This window comes from Metopolophium dirhodum, chromosome 3, assembly GCF_019925205.1.
Source record: "Metopolophium dirhodum isolate CAU chromosome 3, ASM1992520v1, whole genome shotgun sequence".
Lineage (NCBI taxonomy): Eukaryota > Metazoa > Arthropoda > Insecta > Hemiptera > Aphididae > Metopolophium > Metopolophium dirhodum.
The window spans coordinates 24,350,386-24,371,091 of NC_083562.1; the positions used below are offsets into that span (position 1 = coordinate 24,350,386).

Genomic DNA, 20,706 nt, shown 5'->3' on the forward strand with positions numbered 1-20,706 from the left:
GAACGTATAAAAGTATTTTATTTGCCAGATTGACTGTCTTAATGTATTAACTGTATTAAAAATGACATAAAAATACATTTGGGAAAATATAAATAAGTGTTAAACAAAAATGTAGTTATTTTTGGAAATAAATAAAACGCTGGTTCATATAGTTTATATCTTAGTGTCTCACCTTGTAATTTGTATATTTATATTACGTACGTGTTGTAATTGAGTATTTTTACTTCCCAATTTCCCTAAAAATGATAAAATTAAGAAAAATAAAATTATTGAGATAAAGTACTTACCTAAGTAAAACCATTAGTATGTATTGAGACTGTTATACAGTAAATTGTAATATTTTTCTTATAATTCACTACTTCACTGTAATATTTTATTAATATTTATCTATTATATTATATAATATACTAATAAACCTTGTAAAACTATTCTTTAATAATATAATAAATCATAAATTGAATTAAAACAATTTTTTTTAACTATATAATTTATAAAACAATAAATATAAACGTTTAATATTGTTCGTTTTCGGATATTTTGTTTATCGGTCTTAAAAAAACCTACTATAATTTATTATGAGGTTATTATTTAATAATATTTGCCTACTAAAGTACACAAATGAGAAACGTTTTGACGAACAAATTCTAATTTTTACAATTTACAAGTGGTTGTAATTTAAAGTTTGTTAAGTAAGCTATAGTTAGAAATAAAAGCAATAATTTTAGTAACTTGATCTCTCTTGAGTGCTTCTTGCGAATTACGATCGTGCATGGTTTTTATAAATGTTTGTAACTTTGTATACACATTTAATATATGAATTAATAGTTGGTGATGCATATGTATTATGTACTGTGTTGCAGGAACGTAGACGTACAGACATACTGTATAACGTAATGTATATACTCACCAGTCACCATACATTTTTGAACAAATGACAACTATCTAATATTATTATTAGTGTGTCTCTGTACTGTCTACTGTATAACGAGTAACGTAGGGGAGATATACATATGGCTGTACATATATGAGGGCAGTAACCAGTATTTAAATACCTAAAGCTGTTTCGTTTTGACGATATATTATGTACTTAATTCATTCAAATTCACAGTGTTGTGAAGTAGGTAAGTGCATTGTGCATGGTGTTCACGTAATCACGCTGTTGAGAGAGATTCCACACAAGCTCCAGGTAAGACAACTTAAATAAACTATAGGTACGTAGTATTATATAGATGGTATAATAATGAAATTTCATCCAGTTGATATAAGACTGTCCTAACATTGTAATTTGTATGTGAATTAGATCCAGTTGGTACTAAAAATTATCTAGTACTTTAGTACTTATCAAAATTATCAGAAAAAAATCGGGCAAAAATAGGAATTTTTACGAAAATTAATTTTTTGAGAAAAATTGATCTGGTTTTAGAGGTTTAGAGATGGAGTGACGAATGTTTTGATTTTACAATGATGTGTGTATTTTTTTTCAAAACAATCGGGAAAAACAACAACAAATTGTCATTTGCATAATATATTATAACTAGATGAATATCCCGTGTGCAGTTTTTTTTTTGTGGAAAATACTATATAATATATACGTGCTATATAGGACGTGTACCTAGGTTTGAGTGTTTCTCAGTTTTAGTGCACGTCCGTGTACCTCAGTTTGCGGACAAATTAACGTCAGTGTACCTATATCTTTGTGAAATAATTCGAAATAGATGGGCAACCGCAAGTCGTGGATTGGATTTAGCACTTGATATTGTAATGAGTTAATAATATTAAATTAAGGAGGATGAGATGAATAATGAGTAATTAAAGAATATAAGATGATGAAGTTATATTTAAGAATTATTGATGCATCTACATAACAGTGTATAGTTAAATAATATTTTTTTTGTTATATATCTTTGACTCATTATAAATATTATCACTTAATGTGATATTTTATGGAAGGGAGAGGGGCGAGTGTGAGAGTTTTTCTTTAGTTTAAATTAAAAGTGTTGAATAAATTGTTACTTACCTTTCATAGAACTTGCGATTCAGAACTATCTTGCACGATTTTACTTAATAATCAATACTGAATATCAGACAGGTACAGGAGTGTATTATATTGAAATTTGAAATAATATTTTAATAATCAAAAATATATTACAAATAGTTGATTTTTATTTCTAAAAGAACACAAATGTAATAGGTATACAAATGTACAATAATTGTATGAGATTGAGCGAGCGACTGAGTGCTATTTTGTATGTCTTATGGGTTTACAAAAAAATTTCGTAAAATTTTTACTGCATACTACATATAAATAGACTCAGGATATTATTTTTGTAACATTAATGTATAAATGGTGATACGACCGCGTATAGGGGTCTTTTACTAGAAATAGCTTATCAAACTTATCGTCAAATTTAATTGAGTAGTTTTTGAGTATATTGTATATAAGCTACACACATACATTTGGTTTTAAGATATAGTTTCTTTATTCGTGGCCATACACGTGACAATTTGATGCGTACTTGACGATTGTACGTTGTACCTGATCTTCCCGAGTAACGGCAACCATTTAAAAACAAAAAGAAATTCAATTTCCACCGAGAATCTCAAGCTTCCTGTTTGACCAACATTTTAAAATGCGTATATCAGAAAATCCTTTTTTATTGCACATCTAGAGCATTAGAGGAACCACTATTCCAAATTTTAGGATCGTACCTTTTGCAGTTTTTGAGAAGTAGCGGCGAATGAGTGAGCGAATGAGTTAGTGGTATTTGGATTTTATATTTATAGATATATTATATATAGGTATATTTAATATTTAAAAAACAAACTAAAGCAACGGATGAACATTATTATTATTATTTTCTAGTACACTTTTAGTACACACCTACATCTTATGACAGTGTCGAACAAATTACTCTTCAAGCATTTTTTCACGTAAAATGTAGCCTATGTCTTTAAGGTCTAATCAATCTCTGTACCAAATTTCATCAAATTCAGTTCAGTGGTTAGGCGTGAAAGCGTTACGTACAGACAGACATAGGTAGTTACTTTCACATATTTTATAATATTAGTAGAAGGTGTTACCCTAGCTTCGCCCCGAGGTTGATTTAAATGCCATTTATATTGTTTTATGTTACACACACAAATGCTTTATAAAATATCAATAATTACACGTAATTCTGAAATTATGTAGGTAACGTAAATATAAAATAATGAAGTTGCCGATAATATTTCTTTATTTATATTATATACTAATACCATAATATGTCAAACACATAGGAGCAAATAGGGTTTAGCCCCCCTTAGAGTTTCTATAGCCCCCCCCCACCCCCCCAAAAAACTAATGATTTCACTATTATAATTTAAAAGCATCATAAGAGTTCAAGAATAGAACCCCAAATTTTAAACACCATTTACGCCACTGATCAAACACCATCAGTACTATTCAACACTCATTTAAAAGTTTAAAGTTTAAACTGCACGTTTATTTGTGGCTTTATTCTGATTTATTATTATTTACTTTATGGTCATTACTACTCTACGGTCATGGCCCATGAGATCCAATATTGATTGTGACGTGAGGAAAACACTAAATTAATGGTTTTTAAATTGCTCATTTATCATTCAAAATTACAATTTTATTTTATTTTATTTTATTTTAATTAATATATACTAACAACTGACAGGAACAGCCTGATGTAATTTCTATATTTTTATAATTTTCAGAGAACCAATTATTGAATCTTTAAAAACAAATGGTAGGACATTTATAAAAATATAAAATATAAAAATGATATATAAATATATCATAATATCATATATCATATATCATAATTTCATATATCATATATGATAAATCATAATAATATTTATTTATTTGTTATACCTTTTAACGCCTTTTTCATTGCATCGTATGAAATTATTGATGATTGCATTACTGATAAATATTTGTCATATTTATATTCAGTAGAGTTACTGCCAGAGTTGGCTCTTTGCCCCTTTCCAAAGTTATTGTGGTCTTTTCTTTTCTTGGAAAGTTTATTACATATTTATTGCATAATGTCAATGTGATCTACAATAAATAAATTATACCGATTATTTTTTTTTTATAATAAAAATAATTTTTCTCATGTTTACTCCTGCATTATACTGTCATCAATTAGAATTATTTCTTTTTTAGATTCTGAGCGGAGCGATAAATGTTTTGGTTTTTCAATGATGTGTGTTTTTTTATATAAATATACAATATATTTTGCCACTATCTATATAGCCAATATGCCACTTTGGGTGCGTAAATTAGCGTAAATCAATATTCATGCGATATCTCAATAATACAATTTACTAAATCAATTCATAATTAATAAATTTAATTAAAAATTTAATGTAAAAATGTTCAATTTCCAGAGGCTGATTAAAAAAAATGAAAATAATCTTGGAAATGGTTGAGAACATTCATCCTGTGTGTATAAGCCCAGTCAAAACAAAGTGTTTAATTTTAGCGATCTTAGGTGAAAGTCTTCATCAACAAATGTTGGTCTAAAATTGAACACGCGTGATGGATCGCAGACGCTGGCGGATTTTATCTACATGGTTTACATAGTGTGAATACATAATCTAAAATAGGCTGTTTAATTTTAAACTTATCTTCGAGGTGATTTAAAACCACATCCGTGCGTGAACTATTCGCTCAGTATATTATGTAAGGACCTGTACTCTGTAGGCAACTTATCCGCGTGCGTAATATTTTTGACATTTAAGACACATTTCTAATAGTCGTTTTATTAGTCATCAATGGCATTAAACGTTATCGTCCAAAACCATAAATAGATTAAATAGAAATAAGAATAACCATGATGGTCATTGACTAACTGATGGGTGATTATCAATTTATATATTCAAATTTTGGTAACTGCTCTTATGTTATCGTTTTCTGGAACTTACCTATATAGAGTAGACTATAGAAATGGATATTTATAAATCTATCAATCCATATACCGTACCTATACATTTACAACCAAATTCAATGAACCAATTATTATTTCCTAAATAAATAAAATCGGTAGCCAAATAATATTCGATCCGAAACAAACCAGAAAAATCCTCTACCAACAAATATCGATTATATCTAATTTTACGCGAAGTCCGCCTTCGAAGAGTCAAAGTCATGTTCTTTGTTATTTCGGCACTGCGCGCAATCTTATACCATATAGTTAAGACACACGCAATCGTTACTCTGCCGGTTTTATCATATTGGAGTTAACAGATTCGTTTTTTTATTAAAACTTATCAAAATATTGTATATATTATATTAATTTATTTACGTAGGTATGTAATTATTTTATATTAAGTTTATGTAATTCTATATGCATATATTTTCAATATCAGATTGAAATATTAAATTATGTTTTTTTGGTTATTTAAGAGTTTAAGACTGTAGTTGGGGTCTCCTCGTATACTCAATGCTGTAAGCGGATGTGGTTAACTGAGTCCCAAATAATCGGGTGAATATTGAGGTTAGATAAATTGACCCAAAAACCTTTAACTTGAGTCCTGAGTACTAATATAATTTAATTTTTCGAAAAAATAATTTATAAACAACGACGATATACATAAAAATGAAAAGTCTCTACATTCAATGTGTACGTTGTATAGTGTATACTGTGTATCAGAAATTAGTGATTATCGATTAAATAAAAATATTTCACGACTTGAATTTGTTAAAAACATATCAAATACATTTTTAACCTGTACCTACGTCCTACGTAAAAAAAAAATAAAAATTTAATTAAATTTAAATTTAAATTTGACCTGAATTCGTATATTATAATATATGCACTTAATTGTGATGTTTATGTACAGCCTGTGAATTAAAATTATTATTAAAAACATAAAAGCACATTTTTAAATACTGAATAATGAGGTACACTCGGAATCTACTATACATCACAACGAGTTTCTTGGTTTAGTTATGATTTGTGGGTTTGATATTTCATGAAAATATATAATAAGTACTCGACTATGTAAGAAGTGACAATTTTTGCACTAAGCAACTATTATTATTATCAGAGATGCAATTTTATAGCTCTAGAACTTTTCTAGAGCTATAATTATATGTAACAAAAATATTAAAGTTTAAATTATCTATAAAAAAAAAGCTGTCTATTATTTAATTTAACCAAAGATTATAGATAGTAGTATTGATTTTAGAGGAAAATTGTAATTTTTAATCGGTGAATTATGTTCATACTCCATAATTATATGATGACAAATAATAAATATGCATACACGTTACACACATAAGCTATCGCCTATCATAATAGCCAGCTTAATCTTTTGTCTAACTAATTAAGTTATTCCCACCATTGTTTTAATTGATATAATATTATATAGCACCACGATAGCGGTTATTAATTATTAAAGTGGCCAAAGACCATAGTAGCTAATTCACTTTAAGATATATGGACAATTGTAAAATTATATTGACATTATTCAATTCAAAATGTTCAGTTTATAGAAACAAAATATTTTTTAAATACATTTCCTTATGTGATATTTTATATTTTTTAAACCTAGAGGTATGTTTATTAAAACTAAAATATAATATTGTATTGATTGCGATAATGACGTCAATCATTTGTGTATGGTACTATTTAATTAGCCGCGGTGTGATGATGAAATTAACTAAAAAAGTTACGAGTTTTAGCGATGTACCTACCAATTGTTCATGCTGCTAATCGCAAAATATAGACATACAAGAAGATATTAGGTACGGAAAAAAATTAAAGGTACAGGCGTACAGCTAAACTATTTAATACTTGTCACAATTTATAAGTTAATTGTATATTATATTCAATTTAATTATCCGTGTGGAAAAGTCAGTTGTTAGAAGGTAGTGATTATTGTAGGTCAGATTTTCACAGATGTATTTCAGTTTTGAATTAGGTTAATTTACTCAATAGTTTAGAGTCTATTTATACTGTAGTTTAGTGTCAATGTAGGTACCAAGCTAGGTAAATGCTTAAAAGTTATTGTTTTTATAACTATCCCTGAAGGATCGAAATTTATGATTCTCAGAGCAATAGTAATGAGAATATTTAAATATTAAATTATTTTATTTTCATTTAGTTTTAAAAATATAATATACATATTTTTATTTAGGTATTTAGATTGGTGTTCAAATTAATATATGATAGTTAATAGAAAAGTATATAGCTTGTTCCGGTATTCTAGGGGTTTCAAGTGAAGGAGATTGCAACCTAATCTGCATGCAGAGGGTAGTAAATATTCTATCTATATTCTATAGAAACAAATAATTTCTAAGAACGTCGATATGTCAAGTCAATTAAAAGCTTATGAAAAGGTTAGTAAAAATATTTTTTATTTGGTAATTTTTACTTTAATTAACTAAATTATTTATTATAATAGAATATTAAATAGCTATTTTATCAGATGGAAGCATTTTTGATTCTGTGAGTCATGTATTTTTGATGTGTAAACATCTAAGCTCTCGGTAAACGAATATTTTCTTTCCGGATTGACCTAATCGACGTAACAATAGTGTAACTGACAACTGTTACGTCTTGTTAAACGTTGGAACTTCATCTTTCAGTTATGTTCGCACTAACAACCAATTCATGAAGTATAATAATCGAATCGTCACCATGTTTTCACGATATTCGAAAACACTCAAATCACAAATGTACATTTCATACTTTATAGTTGTCATAAACCAATAATTGTATGTATAAAATTGAAGAGGCATAAGCTATTTTCTGGTTTCAAACTTTACGCAATTTATCTTTGAATTGAAAATCCTACCTAGGTGGCTAGATGCCTAGTTACCTACATTCTTCTTCTGATCATTACTCTCAATAAGAGTATACCGCGTAACTTATTCGTTTTAATGTTCAAACACTAAGAGTTCGTATAGATTCGAGATAGGAAAATTATGGTACTTATCCCATTTTTTTCCGTTTAAATTTTTTAAAATTCTGATCGTATATAAACTCGCATGTTTTATTTTGATACTGGATGTAGACAAACTTGCATATTTATACATAAACTTTCGGGAGTCTTCAACTATTTATTTTCACGCATCATCACATTCACTTATTGTTCGATATACCTACGTATGAACAGATCGTGTACCTGATGAAAAATTTTTAACTTAAAATAAGTAATAAGTCCTGTTACTTACCTTTTATTTAAAAAAATCTATTGCTTCTTACTACGTTTGGTCTTATAAAATAAAAACTATATTTTTAACGAGGCATTAGATACCTAATTACCTATTAGATAAACTAGAATTAATTATCATTTATTCAATAATTATTAGGTAAAAACGTTTTTAATTATTTATTATTTAGGACTTGGCTAATTGTAATTTGTTATTTATTTATTTGCTCTAATTAAAACAATATTAATTGACAAAAATAAAATGCAATTACACAAATAAGCATTTAGCAGGAAAAAGCTTTAAAATTCAAAAAAATCAATATTGTTTTTCCAACAACGTGGTTATATATTTTTATAAATTTGTATTTACATATTTTTGTTTTTAATTTTAATAAATATGGTCTATGATATTGTATTGGTAATAATGTGTTTTGATAAGGTAATTTTATCAAGGCACAATATAAGAATCTGGCCCGGTTAGTCTTAACCCAGGTCCACAATAAAAGTAACACATTAAAATTGTTATAGCTTTATAGGTGTAGTAAAGGTATTAGTCACGTTTAATACTACTACTATAATATTGTCTATTGATATTAGTATAAACTATTAAGGTAATAGGTAGGTAGGTATACTAAAATATACACTATAGAAACTAATTGTACTTAAGTATATTATACTAATAAAAAATCATTGGCCCTCCCTCATAAGTCATAATATAGGAAATAATTGCATCATCATCTAATAATGGTTAAGATAAAAATAATATTAAAAACATAATTATTATTTAGTTTGATAAATTACCTGGATCGTTTTTATAACTTATAAGGCTAAATTATTCACAATTAATAAAACGTTCACGCAAAGTGTTTCCACTGAAAGTGTTGTAAGCATGTATGTTTATATTTATATATATATATAGGTGTATCTATAGGTCGTGTCTATCATATACGCACGACCTGAGAAATTTTACGAAACATGTGGTATCAATAATATTGCGATTACTTTGAAAAATATTAAAAAGGTTTTTTTTTCTTTTATATTGTTTTTATAACTTATTATTTTCAGTACTCACAATAGTGTAATCATATTTTTTTTTCGACATTTGGGGATCAAACTCCTTATCCCCACTTGATTTTACATTCATATAATAAACTTGTACACGACCTGCGAAAAAGGTCTAGTGCTCTAGACACGCCTATGAACAATATGCTTGGAAACGATAACGAACACGTTTTTCGTTGTATTTTATTATAAATATATCAGTTAACACAATGCCTGATTCAGTTCGTTGTTTTAACTGAAAATAGAACGTACTGTACCACAAGATTATAATTGTAATAATAAAAAAAATAATGTATACGTTCAAAACGTTAAAGCTGGTGCCATCCGAGAATGATTTGCAGCTGAGTGAAGTGATCGACTTGAGAAGCGATACAGTAACGAAGCCGGATGTCCATATGCGTCAAGCAATGTTCGACGCCGAAGTCGGTGACGATGGTTACGGCGAGGATCCCACCATAAATCGTAAGTTTGAATAACCGTGTTTAAGCTTAAATCTGGCTGCTATGTTATTTTGCTATAAATTACTACAGTATTTGAAGGTAAGGTTATAGTTGTATAATATATATATACAATTAACTATAGCCTATATAGTATAGTTATATAATTGAACTATAATTCAAAAACTTAATCTTCAAAACCTTTGAGGAAAACCTCGGGTAAAGAACCTGTTAAAAATAATTGAACACTTTAAACATTAGAAAGATTTTCAAAATAAATAGCTTAGATGTAAAGATTGCATCTGGTATATCGACCATAAAATGTTTAGAGCGCAATTGGTAAACTGCCATTATAAGTACCTATATAGCCAATATTAATAGAATCACTATATGTAGGTACCTACTACCTACTACGATTTTATCGTGACTCTCTGACCTTTGTGATTTAGATCATTACTTATACCAAGTCTATAGTATTTTAAATTTTAATTATATTATGTTCCATCGGCGTAATTAGGAGACAGGAGAGGAAGTAAATCCCCGATATGCTTTGTGATATAAGATGTTTATTAAATTAAAATATTTAAAATATTACAAAAAAATAGCAAACACCCCTCCCCCCGCCACCATAATACAGTTTCAATTACTACGCCACTAATCTTTTGCTTAACTCTTATTGTTTGTTTGATTTTTTTTAAACTATTATAGTTTTGGAAGAAAAAGCGTCGAAACTATTTGAGAAGGAAGCGGCAATATTTTTACCAAGTGGACTCATGGGAAATTTGATTGCAAGTAATTAAACAAATTTGTAAAATAATTTATAAAAGTATGTAAAAAAAAAGGTGGGCAAGTGGGTGTCGCTCTGCTGTACAGAAGGTTACAAGTAGGTCACTGTAATGGGTGGTGTTAAATTTTGATTCAATGATATAATATCATTGTATAAGAAAAACGATTCTGAGCGAAAACGGTCAGTCAGCCTATAATGATATTACTAAGTATATTTGATGGTATTATTGTGAATAAAGTAATTTATATATAAATTTACGTGGAGCCTTGTTTTAAATTTTCAATCCTTAGCTATAAAATTTGAAAATTTTGTACATTTTTAATAATTAACAAAATAATTATAACATTTTAAATTTGATAAATGTTGTCAAAATTCGAACTTTAAATGATGGTAAAAAAAATTGTGCCTATGTATTTTTAATATTTTTCAACTGCTATTGTAACAATATATCAGAAGCCTTGCATTAAATTTTCACGCTTTTTTACCCAACAAATACAATTTTAATTATACTAATAAAAAAAAAAAACTAAAAACTATTGGGAATTTTAAATTTTGACCTCTTCAATGCACCAACTAAATTCACTTTCCCATCGAACAAGATACTGTTGAAGAAAATCGAAGCTATTTTACCACCCCAAACCGTGATGACAGACACAAAAAAAAACATCATTGTAAAATCAATACGTTCATCGTTCCACTCAGAATCTAAAATACATGTTTATTAAATTCAATAGTTTGAAAATCATAATTTGATTATTTGTGAATATTCGATTTAAGGTTAATTTTATCAAATTATGTGTTTTAATTATGATACCTACGCTGCAGTATTTCGACTTAACATGCAACATTTAGATTTGAAAATAATTTAATGGTCGTGATCGTGAATGTTTAAAAGCTAATTAATTTAAAATAAAGATTACCTATATCTATATGTTAAGCAAAGGTACTAACTTTGTAATTTTGTGGTTATTTAAAATCGTGTATGGAGCCTTGGAGGGTACCTACTAAATATTATACCATATTCCTATTTTTAAATTTATATATATTAATGTATTATGCCACAGTAACCAAAATGTGTATACTATAGCTATATTCTGATTAAAGATTCTCAGTCACGAAAAGTATCTACAATTTAAATTTAAACAATATTAGAAAATATAAAATATAACATACATATTACCTAAATTTCAAGGAATAACTTCAATTCCTATTTATCACAAATCATCGTTCACATAATTTAAAGAACATGCATTATTATTCAATTCAATTATTAAAGGCTCATTTTTTTTTTACCAACATTTAACTGGATATGAAAGCGATAAACAATTTTAAATGCAAATTATCAATAAACAAATACAACCTATATTTTTTTTAATCGGTATGTTTTTTAATAAAATTAATTAACCAATATTAAATATATTATATCGGTAATCGTAACATTTATACCTACTGCATTGTACATTATTCAATATAATAATTATATATCTATACTTAATATTTATTATTTGAGGACTGACGATTGTATTAACTATGTTTTATACATCGTATGTTATTTAAATTTATAATAATTGTAAAATGTAATTAATCAGTATGAATCAAATTTAAAAATACACAAATATATAAATTATTACAAAAAAAGTTGGCAAATTCTTTATGTACCCTCCATGTACCTATCATTTTTAGATTTGTATGTCTAATATTAAATAAACTCACTACTTTTTAAATTTATTAGTGCTTCGGAAGGGTTATATTTATATGGGTTAAATGGAAATTATTCATTAATTTTTTATGATTTACAAAGCAAATTTTTAAGTAGTTGGTAAGTGTTTATACATGCCTTATAGTTAATTATTCGATACAGTGGTATAGAGATGGCTAGTGGCTACAGCCTACATGATATAATAATGTTTTATAAAACTGATAATGATACTTTCCAGTGATGGTTCATTCAAAACAACGCGGAGGAGAAGTAATAGTGGGCCATAAAAGTCATATTTTGTTGTGGGAACAAGGTGGAGCTTCACAGGTATAATACACACAATTTTGTATATGAATATTTTTAATTATCAAGAAGTATACCATCGATACTATCATAATCAATAATATTATACAAATATTGCGAAAATAAATTGACGGGCGTGAACGTTCAGGAAACAACCCATTAGTGGCACTTAAGGTTAGGTTAGGTTAGGTATCTGTATAATATGTATAATTGGAAACAAATACTATATACACAAATTTATAATTTTATACATTTTTAACTACAAAATAATTTTCATGATCATCAAAATTTTGCAATTTAAATAAATTTTAAAAAATTTCTAACTTTAAACGCTTATAAAAAAAATTTGTGACCGTATTTTTGATATTTTTAAATGGTGTATAAAAAATTACGTACTAAAAGTATTCAATTTTCAAAATCTTTTATCGAAATTTAACGAAAAAATACAAAACAAAATCGTAAATCGAAATTGTCTATAAATAACTCCAGTGGATAAGTTCCACCAAAAAAATTAAATTGAATTTTTCAAAAAAATTTTCCTTAATTTGTTATTTTCCAATTCAACCTTTTAAAAAAACCTACTTGATCCAATTTTCTATAACAGAAACCACCCTCAAAGTTGAAAATCAAAGCATTTTTTTACCTATTATTTTTAATGTACGAAAAAATCATAGTAAATGTCATATGTCTATAAATAGCTCAAAAAGAGTTACCTTTTTTTTTAAGTATACCATACATATTGCATAGATAATAATCATTTGATGAAAATTTCAAACATCTAGGGTTATTCGTCAATTTTTAATTACAAAAAACAAAGTAATCGATTTTTTAAAAACTAGTTTTGCGTAAAAATTTCTGTTTTACCCTAATTTTTGTTTTGTTTTTTTCAATTATTAAGAAGTACCTGGGAATTTTATATGTCGACTTCCCAAATTTACTGACTAGATTCTTTATGCTACCAGAAAAGATATTTAAGTTAAAAATCAAATCATTTTTTCTGCTATAAATTGTGTAGGTACACTAACACAAAAAAAAATTGGTGGGTACATCATAGTAAAATTAATAACACCTTCATCACTCCACTTAGAATCTAAAATGTTTAAATGGATAATTGAAACAGATTGCAGGGTTGCAAATGCGAGAAGTTAAGAATTTGGACGATGGCACGTTGGACATGACAGAGTTGCTTGGAAAAATACGACCGGAGTTCCCAGATCCTCACGAACCATATACTACACTAGTGTGCATAGAAAACACTCACAACTATTGTGGAGGTAGTATATTGCCTGTCGAATGGATTGATCAGGTAACAAATATAATATAATACAATAATAATTTATCAAATTTACCTATATTTTACATCCCATTTACTGCCTTTTTAACTAAATGATTTTCAGTAAAACAGTTGTTTGGGCTTTGGACACTTCGTAAATAGTGAATACTGATAATTTATTGCTATACAAATTACCGTTATTATCGTAATCATTATTATATTGATAAATCATTAATTCGTTACGCGTGATAATTACATATTTAAACATTTTATTTATACAGCCTCTAAATATTGAGTAAATAAACATGATAATAATTAATAGGTAATAAATTATGATAGTTGGATGATATATAGCTTCGAAATAACTAAATGTTCATAATTTCATGGTTAATGATGTTTCGTAACTCATAATCAAAAACAATTTTCGAACTTATTGAAATAATTTATTTCTGAACTTTTGTTATATGTTATAACTATAGAAAATACTAATTTGTTATAGACACCTTTATTCATATAAACGGTATATAGACAATATACGGTTACTCAAATTAGAAGCTACAACAACATAATACTATAAGTTATAATTATTAAATTGTGGCTTAGAATCTAAGGTTAATACGAGTAAATAAAACTAGTAAATTAATATTTAGATAAAATATTTCAAAACCACTTAAAAGTTAAAATATATCAAAATACTTAAACATTTTATTACTTATCAGCACGATTAAATATAAACTGATTACACAACTTATATGTAAAACAATACGAATTTGTGAGCTCTTCTAGCTTCCGTTATATTTCGTTTAGGCTCTCAAACGCATGTACCTATAACTAATGTTTAGTGCTTCAAGTTGAAATTACTATACCTATCAATGGCTATCATGATATTATATTATCTATATATCTTTGTCTTATATTCAACATTAGCACGATTATTAAAGAAACTATGATACATAATACAACTACGTAAACTGTTTGAACTTTTTTTACACCAGGAGCGCTAAGTTTAGTTTTACATGCCTTTTCATAACTAATTGGGGAGAGCCATTTTTCCTACTAATTGTGTAACTACTAACCAGTATATATCTTCAACCGTGCTTATTAGGTACCAATTTACGTAAATTATTTACATATTATTTATAAATAATTAACAACTCGTTTGATTCATTTTAATTTTTAAACTAATAACTGTTCAAATTACTTTTTAGTTGAGTGTGATTTCTGCAGGGACTATATGCAATTTTGTTATGTATATTATACCTAAATACCTAATACTTGCCTCAACAACTATATTAGCAAGTTTCCTTTTTTATTCTGGTTTTATTTTTCAACTGACATTTTAAAATAAATACTCACACTAAATACTAATACATAGCCATTTGAGGCAATAAATAATAAATATATACTTAGGCACTCTAAAGTGTTTAAACTGCTTCTTTACTTTTTGATAAGTTCTTTCACGTGTATGAATATATTTTTGTATAATTAAACATTGTATTCGAAACGCAACATTCACATAAAGAATTATGTGTTTTGAAATAATGTAGGTAGGTATCTATTATTACCTAAGCCCTAAGGATTAGTTATTTTCAAAACCTTACAAATCAAAATGATTTAGAATAACTATTGTATCCAGATTGTTGACACAGATAGGTACCCTGAAATCACATCAATATAATATAATAATACAGTTTTATTAAAACACAATAGTGTTATAGGTACTTAGGTCACAATAATGTAAAATATAATTACGTGTGTATTTAATGAACATTTCAGTTGGGAAAACTAACCAAAGAGAAAAATATACCTTTGCATATGGACGGAGCTAGAGTGTTTAACGCAGCTGTGGGTCTCGGAGTTCCAGTCAGCCGCATAGTGAAGCACTGCGATTCCGTGACATTTTGTTTGAGTAAAGGTCTCGGAGCGCCAATCGGCTCCATTTTAATCGGTGAAAAATTATTCATCGAAAAGTAATTACTATAATTAATAATCAAGTACAATATGTCTAGTAAATAAAGTACCTACATAATAATAATATGTATTACGTATATATATTATATAGCAACCCGAAGAACAAATTAAAACGAGTTTTCTCCCTTATTTAAAAAAATTTGTGTTAATATATTTAAACAAATAACTTATGCAGTCATACCATATCCTAAATGCAAAATTGCAATAACAAAAACTAATATTTAAATGTTGGCTTACAGGGCCAGAAGAATCAGGAAAGTTTTGGGCGGTGCCATGCGACAAGCCGGAATCGTGGCCGCTGCGGGACTTTACGCTTTGGACAATTGCGTGGAAAGGTTGGCCGACGATCACAGAAACGCCAAGAAAATAGCTAATGGTACAAAATATGATTGCGTTGACTACATTTTCATTATGTTATTATTAGTGTTATTACTTATTAGTAGTTGTATACTCAATGGTAGAAATCATATTCGAATACAAGGGGTAGGGGCGTTGGCGTTGGGGCGTTCACTCCTTGGCCTATGTTTTTGACGTTATTTTAATTATAATATTGGGCTAAAAAAGGTAATTTAATTTTAATAAATCACCCTCCCCCTTATTGGGTGACTTCTGGATCAGTTACTGTTGAGGGAGTTTAGAACTATTCAATAATTTTTCAAGCCCTAATAAAAAAAAGCTTGCCAAGTCAGGGATCGGCATGTAAACTTTCTTAATTTTTAATTTTTAGAAATTTATTAACTTATATCACACCCAAGCAGTATAACAATTTGAATCCAGAAAAATGTCGGTTAGGTATAAACAGCCCCACATAAAATCATTTTCATTTTCATTTAGTGAGATAGATCTCCGAAACCGGAGAGCGGATTTCGTTGTTTGGGGTCTTGTTAGATTCACATTGGTTAGGATAAATGAAGTGAAGACTTTCAGAACTTTATCTTTAATAGTTAATTGACTACAGAACATTAAAAAAAATTAAAACAAATTTTATTGGGCATTTTTGATGTTTTTAAGCTTTACAGCTTTGTAGTGAATTAACGATTGGAGATAAAGTTCTGAAAATGTTCACTGCACTTCTTCTAGCCAATGTGAATCTAATAAGACCCCAAACAACAAAATCCGTTCTTCAGTTTCGGAAATCTACCTCGCTAAATAAAAATCTAGCGAAAAATACCTCTTTTTTTTTACTGTGAAAAATTAATTAATTTTTTTTAAAAAATTTTAGTTCCACATTTAGTATTTAATTGATAATTCTTTTTTAATGAGTTATCAACCAACCTTCTAGCTATCATAGTTTAGGAGAAAAGTTAAAAAATAGACATTTTGGGACTGTTCACGCCGACGTTTTTATGGATTCAAGTGGTTATACCACTTGGGTGTGATATGAAATCTCTCTCATTAATATTGTATATTAAAGATAGCTAAATTACCCACCTACTCATCATTACTAAGTTACATTTTTATTATTTTTCTATTTAACACAAATTCTTAAAGTTTTCAAAATATTCAGAATTTTTTTATTTCAATTACCATAACTACTTACTTGATTAAAAATCAATAAAATAAAATAATAGCAATATTTTTCAGTATAGTTATATACAAAAATGTCCATATAGAATATTATATGTTTAAGTTGTAAATACTTTGATTATAGCAACTTCAAAAAGTAAACGAATTCAAAAATACCCTGTACTTATATAGTATAGTTATATAAACTTATATTCTATGCTTAAAATGAGTCTAAATACTTAGATTTTAGACACGATTTTATTGTGAATAGAAAATGATAATACAAGTATAACGGAAGAAAATCAAGTCCCTGTGATTAACATTTGTTAATTTACATATTTGTTTGATAAAAATTATTATTTCTCGTTTAAAATTCTGATTTTGACTAAACTCAATTTTCAAACGTTTATTAACTTAAGTTGGTAGGTACCTATATATAAAAAAAACGCTTTGTTTTCTTTTTCAATAGAGATAACTTATGAGGATTTTTAAGGATTCTTACATTATATATTTTGAAAGCTAATATAAACCCCCAGCCCCCTCGCAATAATTTTACCTGATTTTTGCCTATATCTGTATACTGCATTACGGATCTCATGACCCGGGGTAATATAGTCTAAGGACGACGACGAAAACAATTTTATCGCTGGGAACTTCAGGTTGACAAAATAAAAATATTCCTAAATCTATCGAGTTACCATGCAACAATATTTTTAAAGGAATTTTTTTTTTTTTTCGAGATATTGTAATTTATACCTACTGCTATATCATACCTACCGTGAAAGTCAACTGCAGAATTATTAAATATTTGTTTTTCTCTTTGACCATTTACTGCATCGGCGTGAATCATTACGTTATAGGTTCCTGGTTCAGGATAAATCATCACGAACCCCACAATAATGTACGGAACGGAAATAGATAATTTAACTGAATTTCATTAAAATTAATTGATAACGAGCTTGTATTTATGGCATTGTAAATTGATTATGATTAATTATTATTATTTATTTAATATTTTTATTACGTGTAGCTATCCAAAGGATGGCAAGTCCCCATGTGACCGTTAACCTAGACGCACTCGACACAAACATACTTTTGGTGAACATTAACCCATCTGGAGTCGACGCCAAATACTTCGTTTCCGAGCTTATAAAGGTAGTAAAACAAGTTAGTTTTTAAAAGTAGGTACTATAGGTACTACCACCGCTGTCTTCCACGATACGTATGTACCTACTATGTATGTACTTATGGATGTATGTATGAATAAATGTAACATTTGAATCAATACCGACTTACCATGTTACTGCTGTTACTTTAGAACGGTATGAATATGTTTTGGGTTAAACAGGCGCAATATAGCGTAAAATTAATTTAAATGTTTTGTGTACAATTAAATATAAAAATATACGTAAAAGTATCAAGTCCCCATACAGATAATATATTATTTTAGTTAAAACAAAATAACTAAAATCGTTATTCTTCAATTTAATAATGCTTATTTACTTTTAAGATTTTTGGATTTCCGTAAGAACTACATCGTGAATATTCGTGTATTAAATTGTTACGCCTAAACTATAAAATTTAAACAATTCATACATTTTTAACAAAAAAATAATTTGCATGTTTTCATGATTTCGACGAATTTTATCAACATTTGAACTTCAAACGCTTATAAAAAAGAAATATGCAGTACCAATGTATTTTTAATTTTTTTAATTTTCTATAGAACGAATTAAGTGTACCTACCTAATTGTGTATTAAGTGTTCAAGCTTTTTGGCCGTGTCCAACAATTTTTTTTAACTCATAATAAGTAAATAAACATTATAAATGCCCATGCAAATAGTCTAAATGTAGACATGTAGTATAAAATATTTAGATAACTATCTACGATAAATATAGTGAAGTATTTATATCTAGTCTTATATATTATACTTTAATTACATGCGGTTAAGACGTGTTATTGAGAGGTTATGGATCGATAATCTCAACTTTAAATTAAGACAACAAAACATAAAAAATATAAATTGATTAGTATGTAACCTCTATTATTTGTTTTTTTAATCTCTATCAATATCTCTATTTATTAATACCTATTAATGTAATCAGAAATCGTTCAGCCATAGAAAAATTAAGAGGACGCAACACTCGCATGTGTTGTCTCCGTCTTACAAATGTAGAAAAAAACTATTTTGCGCGGGACAACTTTTATCTTTCTGTGTTTGTAGTAGCGGCTCCAACATTTCTGAACATATAGGGTGGAAAATTATCCATGCAACAGCGTGCCCATATTTTAGATAACATAAATACAATAAGTCATTTGCTTCTAAACATTTGCTAAAATGAGCACGCTGTTGCACATATAAATTTCTTCTTTACGTGTTGTGAAAATTTGGTAGTTCTACAACAAATATGGTGCAGGAAAAGTTTTCCCGCGCAAAACAGTTTTTGGTATGTTGTAAATTTGTAAGACGGAGACAACACATGCGGGTGTGACATCCTCTTAAGTATTTTAAGTAAGTACTAAGTAGAAAATAGCAATGACGTATATTGCGTAGTCGACTATTTAAGTTTGTGTGCCTTGTATCGTGTCCGTGCAGTTTATTAGTTTATATTTACCTATTATTAATGTTTATTTTTTCTCGTTCCTCGATACGGGCCTGCCAATATAGGTCGATTTCACTGAACTTATTTAAACACGATGTAAAGAATAAATTACTTAACATCCCTCACACAGGTGGACGCTGATGGAGGCGACAGTAAGTCGAACAAGATACGATCGACGGCCGTGAGGATAGCGCAGATAAACGATGCAAGAGTGAGGTTCGTGACGCACAAGAACATCACCGACAAAGACTTGGATATGGCCATTGAAAAGATTAAGTACGTCATTGGAAAAATCGATATGTCCTGTAGCCGATAATATCCAGTCAGCCATTATCAAAATTCACTGTATATACTTACTATATTTTATATAATATATAAATATATATTTATATTTTAAAATTCTGTGTGGTGAAAATTGTAATTTTTATTACCTATCAAGTGAAAAGAAATAACATAGTCGTCTTCTATCCTTACTAATACTCAAATAATCATATAATATATTATGTTTTTCACTTTCATATAGAAAAGCAGCCGCTTCTCAAATACCACGTCCGTTTCACCACAGAGTAGGATACTGAAATAAATAATTATAATATAATATACAGATACCATGGGCGGAATACTGAGATAACTTTTTTCGGTTGAGATCCGAAAAAGCTTCTTACATAGTTACATAAGTACCTAAGTTTCACCGGTTTGAAATAATTTTTTGACACACGTGATTTTTTAATCGACCATGATCCATGATCAATAATTTTATTCTCCGACATTCATAGAATGATAATTTTTTTCTAGTCGAACAAAAGATTAAGTTACTAAAAATTTCACAAAGAATTGTCTACCGATCCCTAAAACGAATATTATTGAATATGAAACTAATTACAAGTTACA

The 20,706-nt window shown here is 28.0% G+C and overlaps 1 protein-coding gene across 6 annotated transcripts; it reads left to right on the plus strand.

Moving 5' to 3' along the window:
- The first annotated feature begins 1,054 nt into the window (after window positions 1-1,054).
- Window positions 1,055-20,214, plus strand: LOC132941476 (uncharacterized). Of its 6 annotated transcripts, none has more exons than XM_061009554.1 (11): window positions 6,457-6,572; window positions 6,656-6,782; window positions 7,228-7,357; window positions 9,549-9,696; window positions 10,380-10,463; window positions 12,396-12,484; window positions 13,581-13,766; window positions 15,510-15,703; window positions 15,944-16,080; window positions 18,241-18,365; window positions 19,946-20,214. In XM_061009554.1, the coding sequence occupies exons 3-11, from the start codon at window positions 7,328-7,330 to the stop codon at window positions 20,129-20,131; spliced, it is 1,179 nt and encodes a 392-aa protein (XP_060865537.1). In that variant the 5' UTR covers window positions 6,457-6,572; window positions 6,656-6,782; window positions 7,228-7,327; the 3' UTR covers window positions 20,132-20,214. The 6 variants fall into 6 exon arrangements, with proteins under 6 accessions (XP_060865540.1, XP_060865536.1, XP_060865538.1 ...); XM_061009558.1 differs by having other exon boundaries at window positions 6,656-6,763; XM_061009557.1 differs by lacking the exons at window positions 6,457-6,572; window positions 6,656-6,782 and adding an exon at window positions 1,055-1,186.
- Window positions 20,215-20,706: the final 492 nt, after the last annotated feature.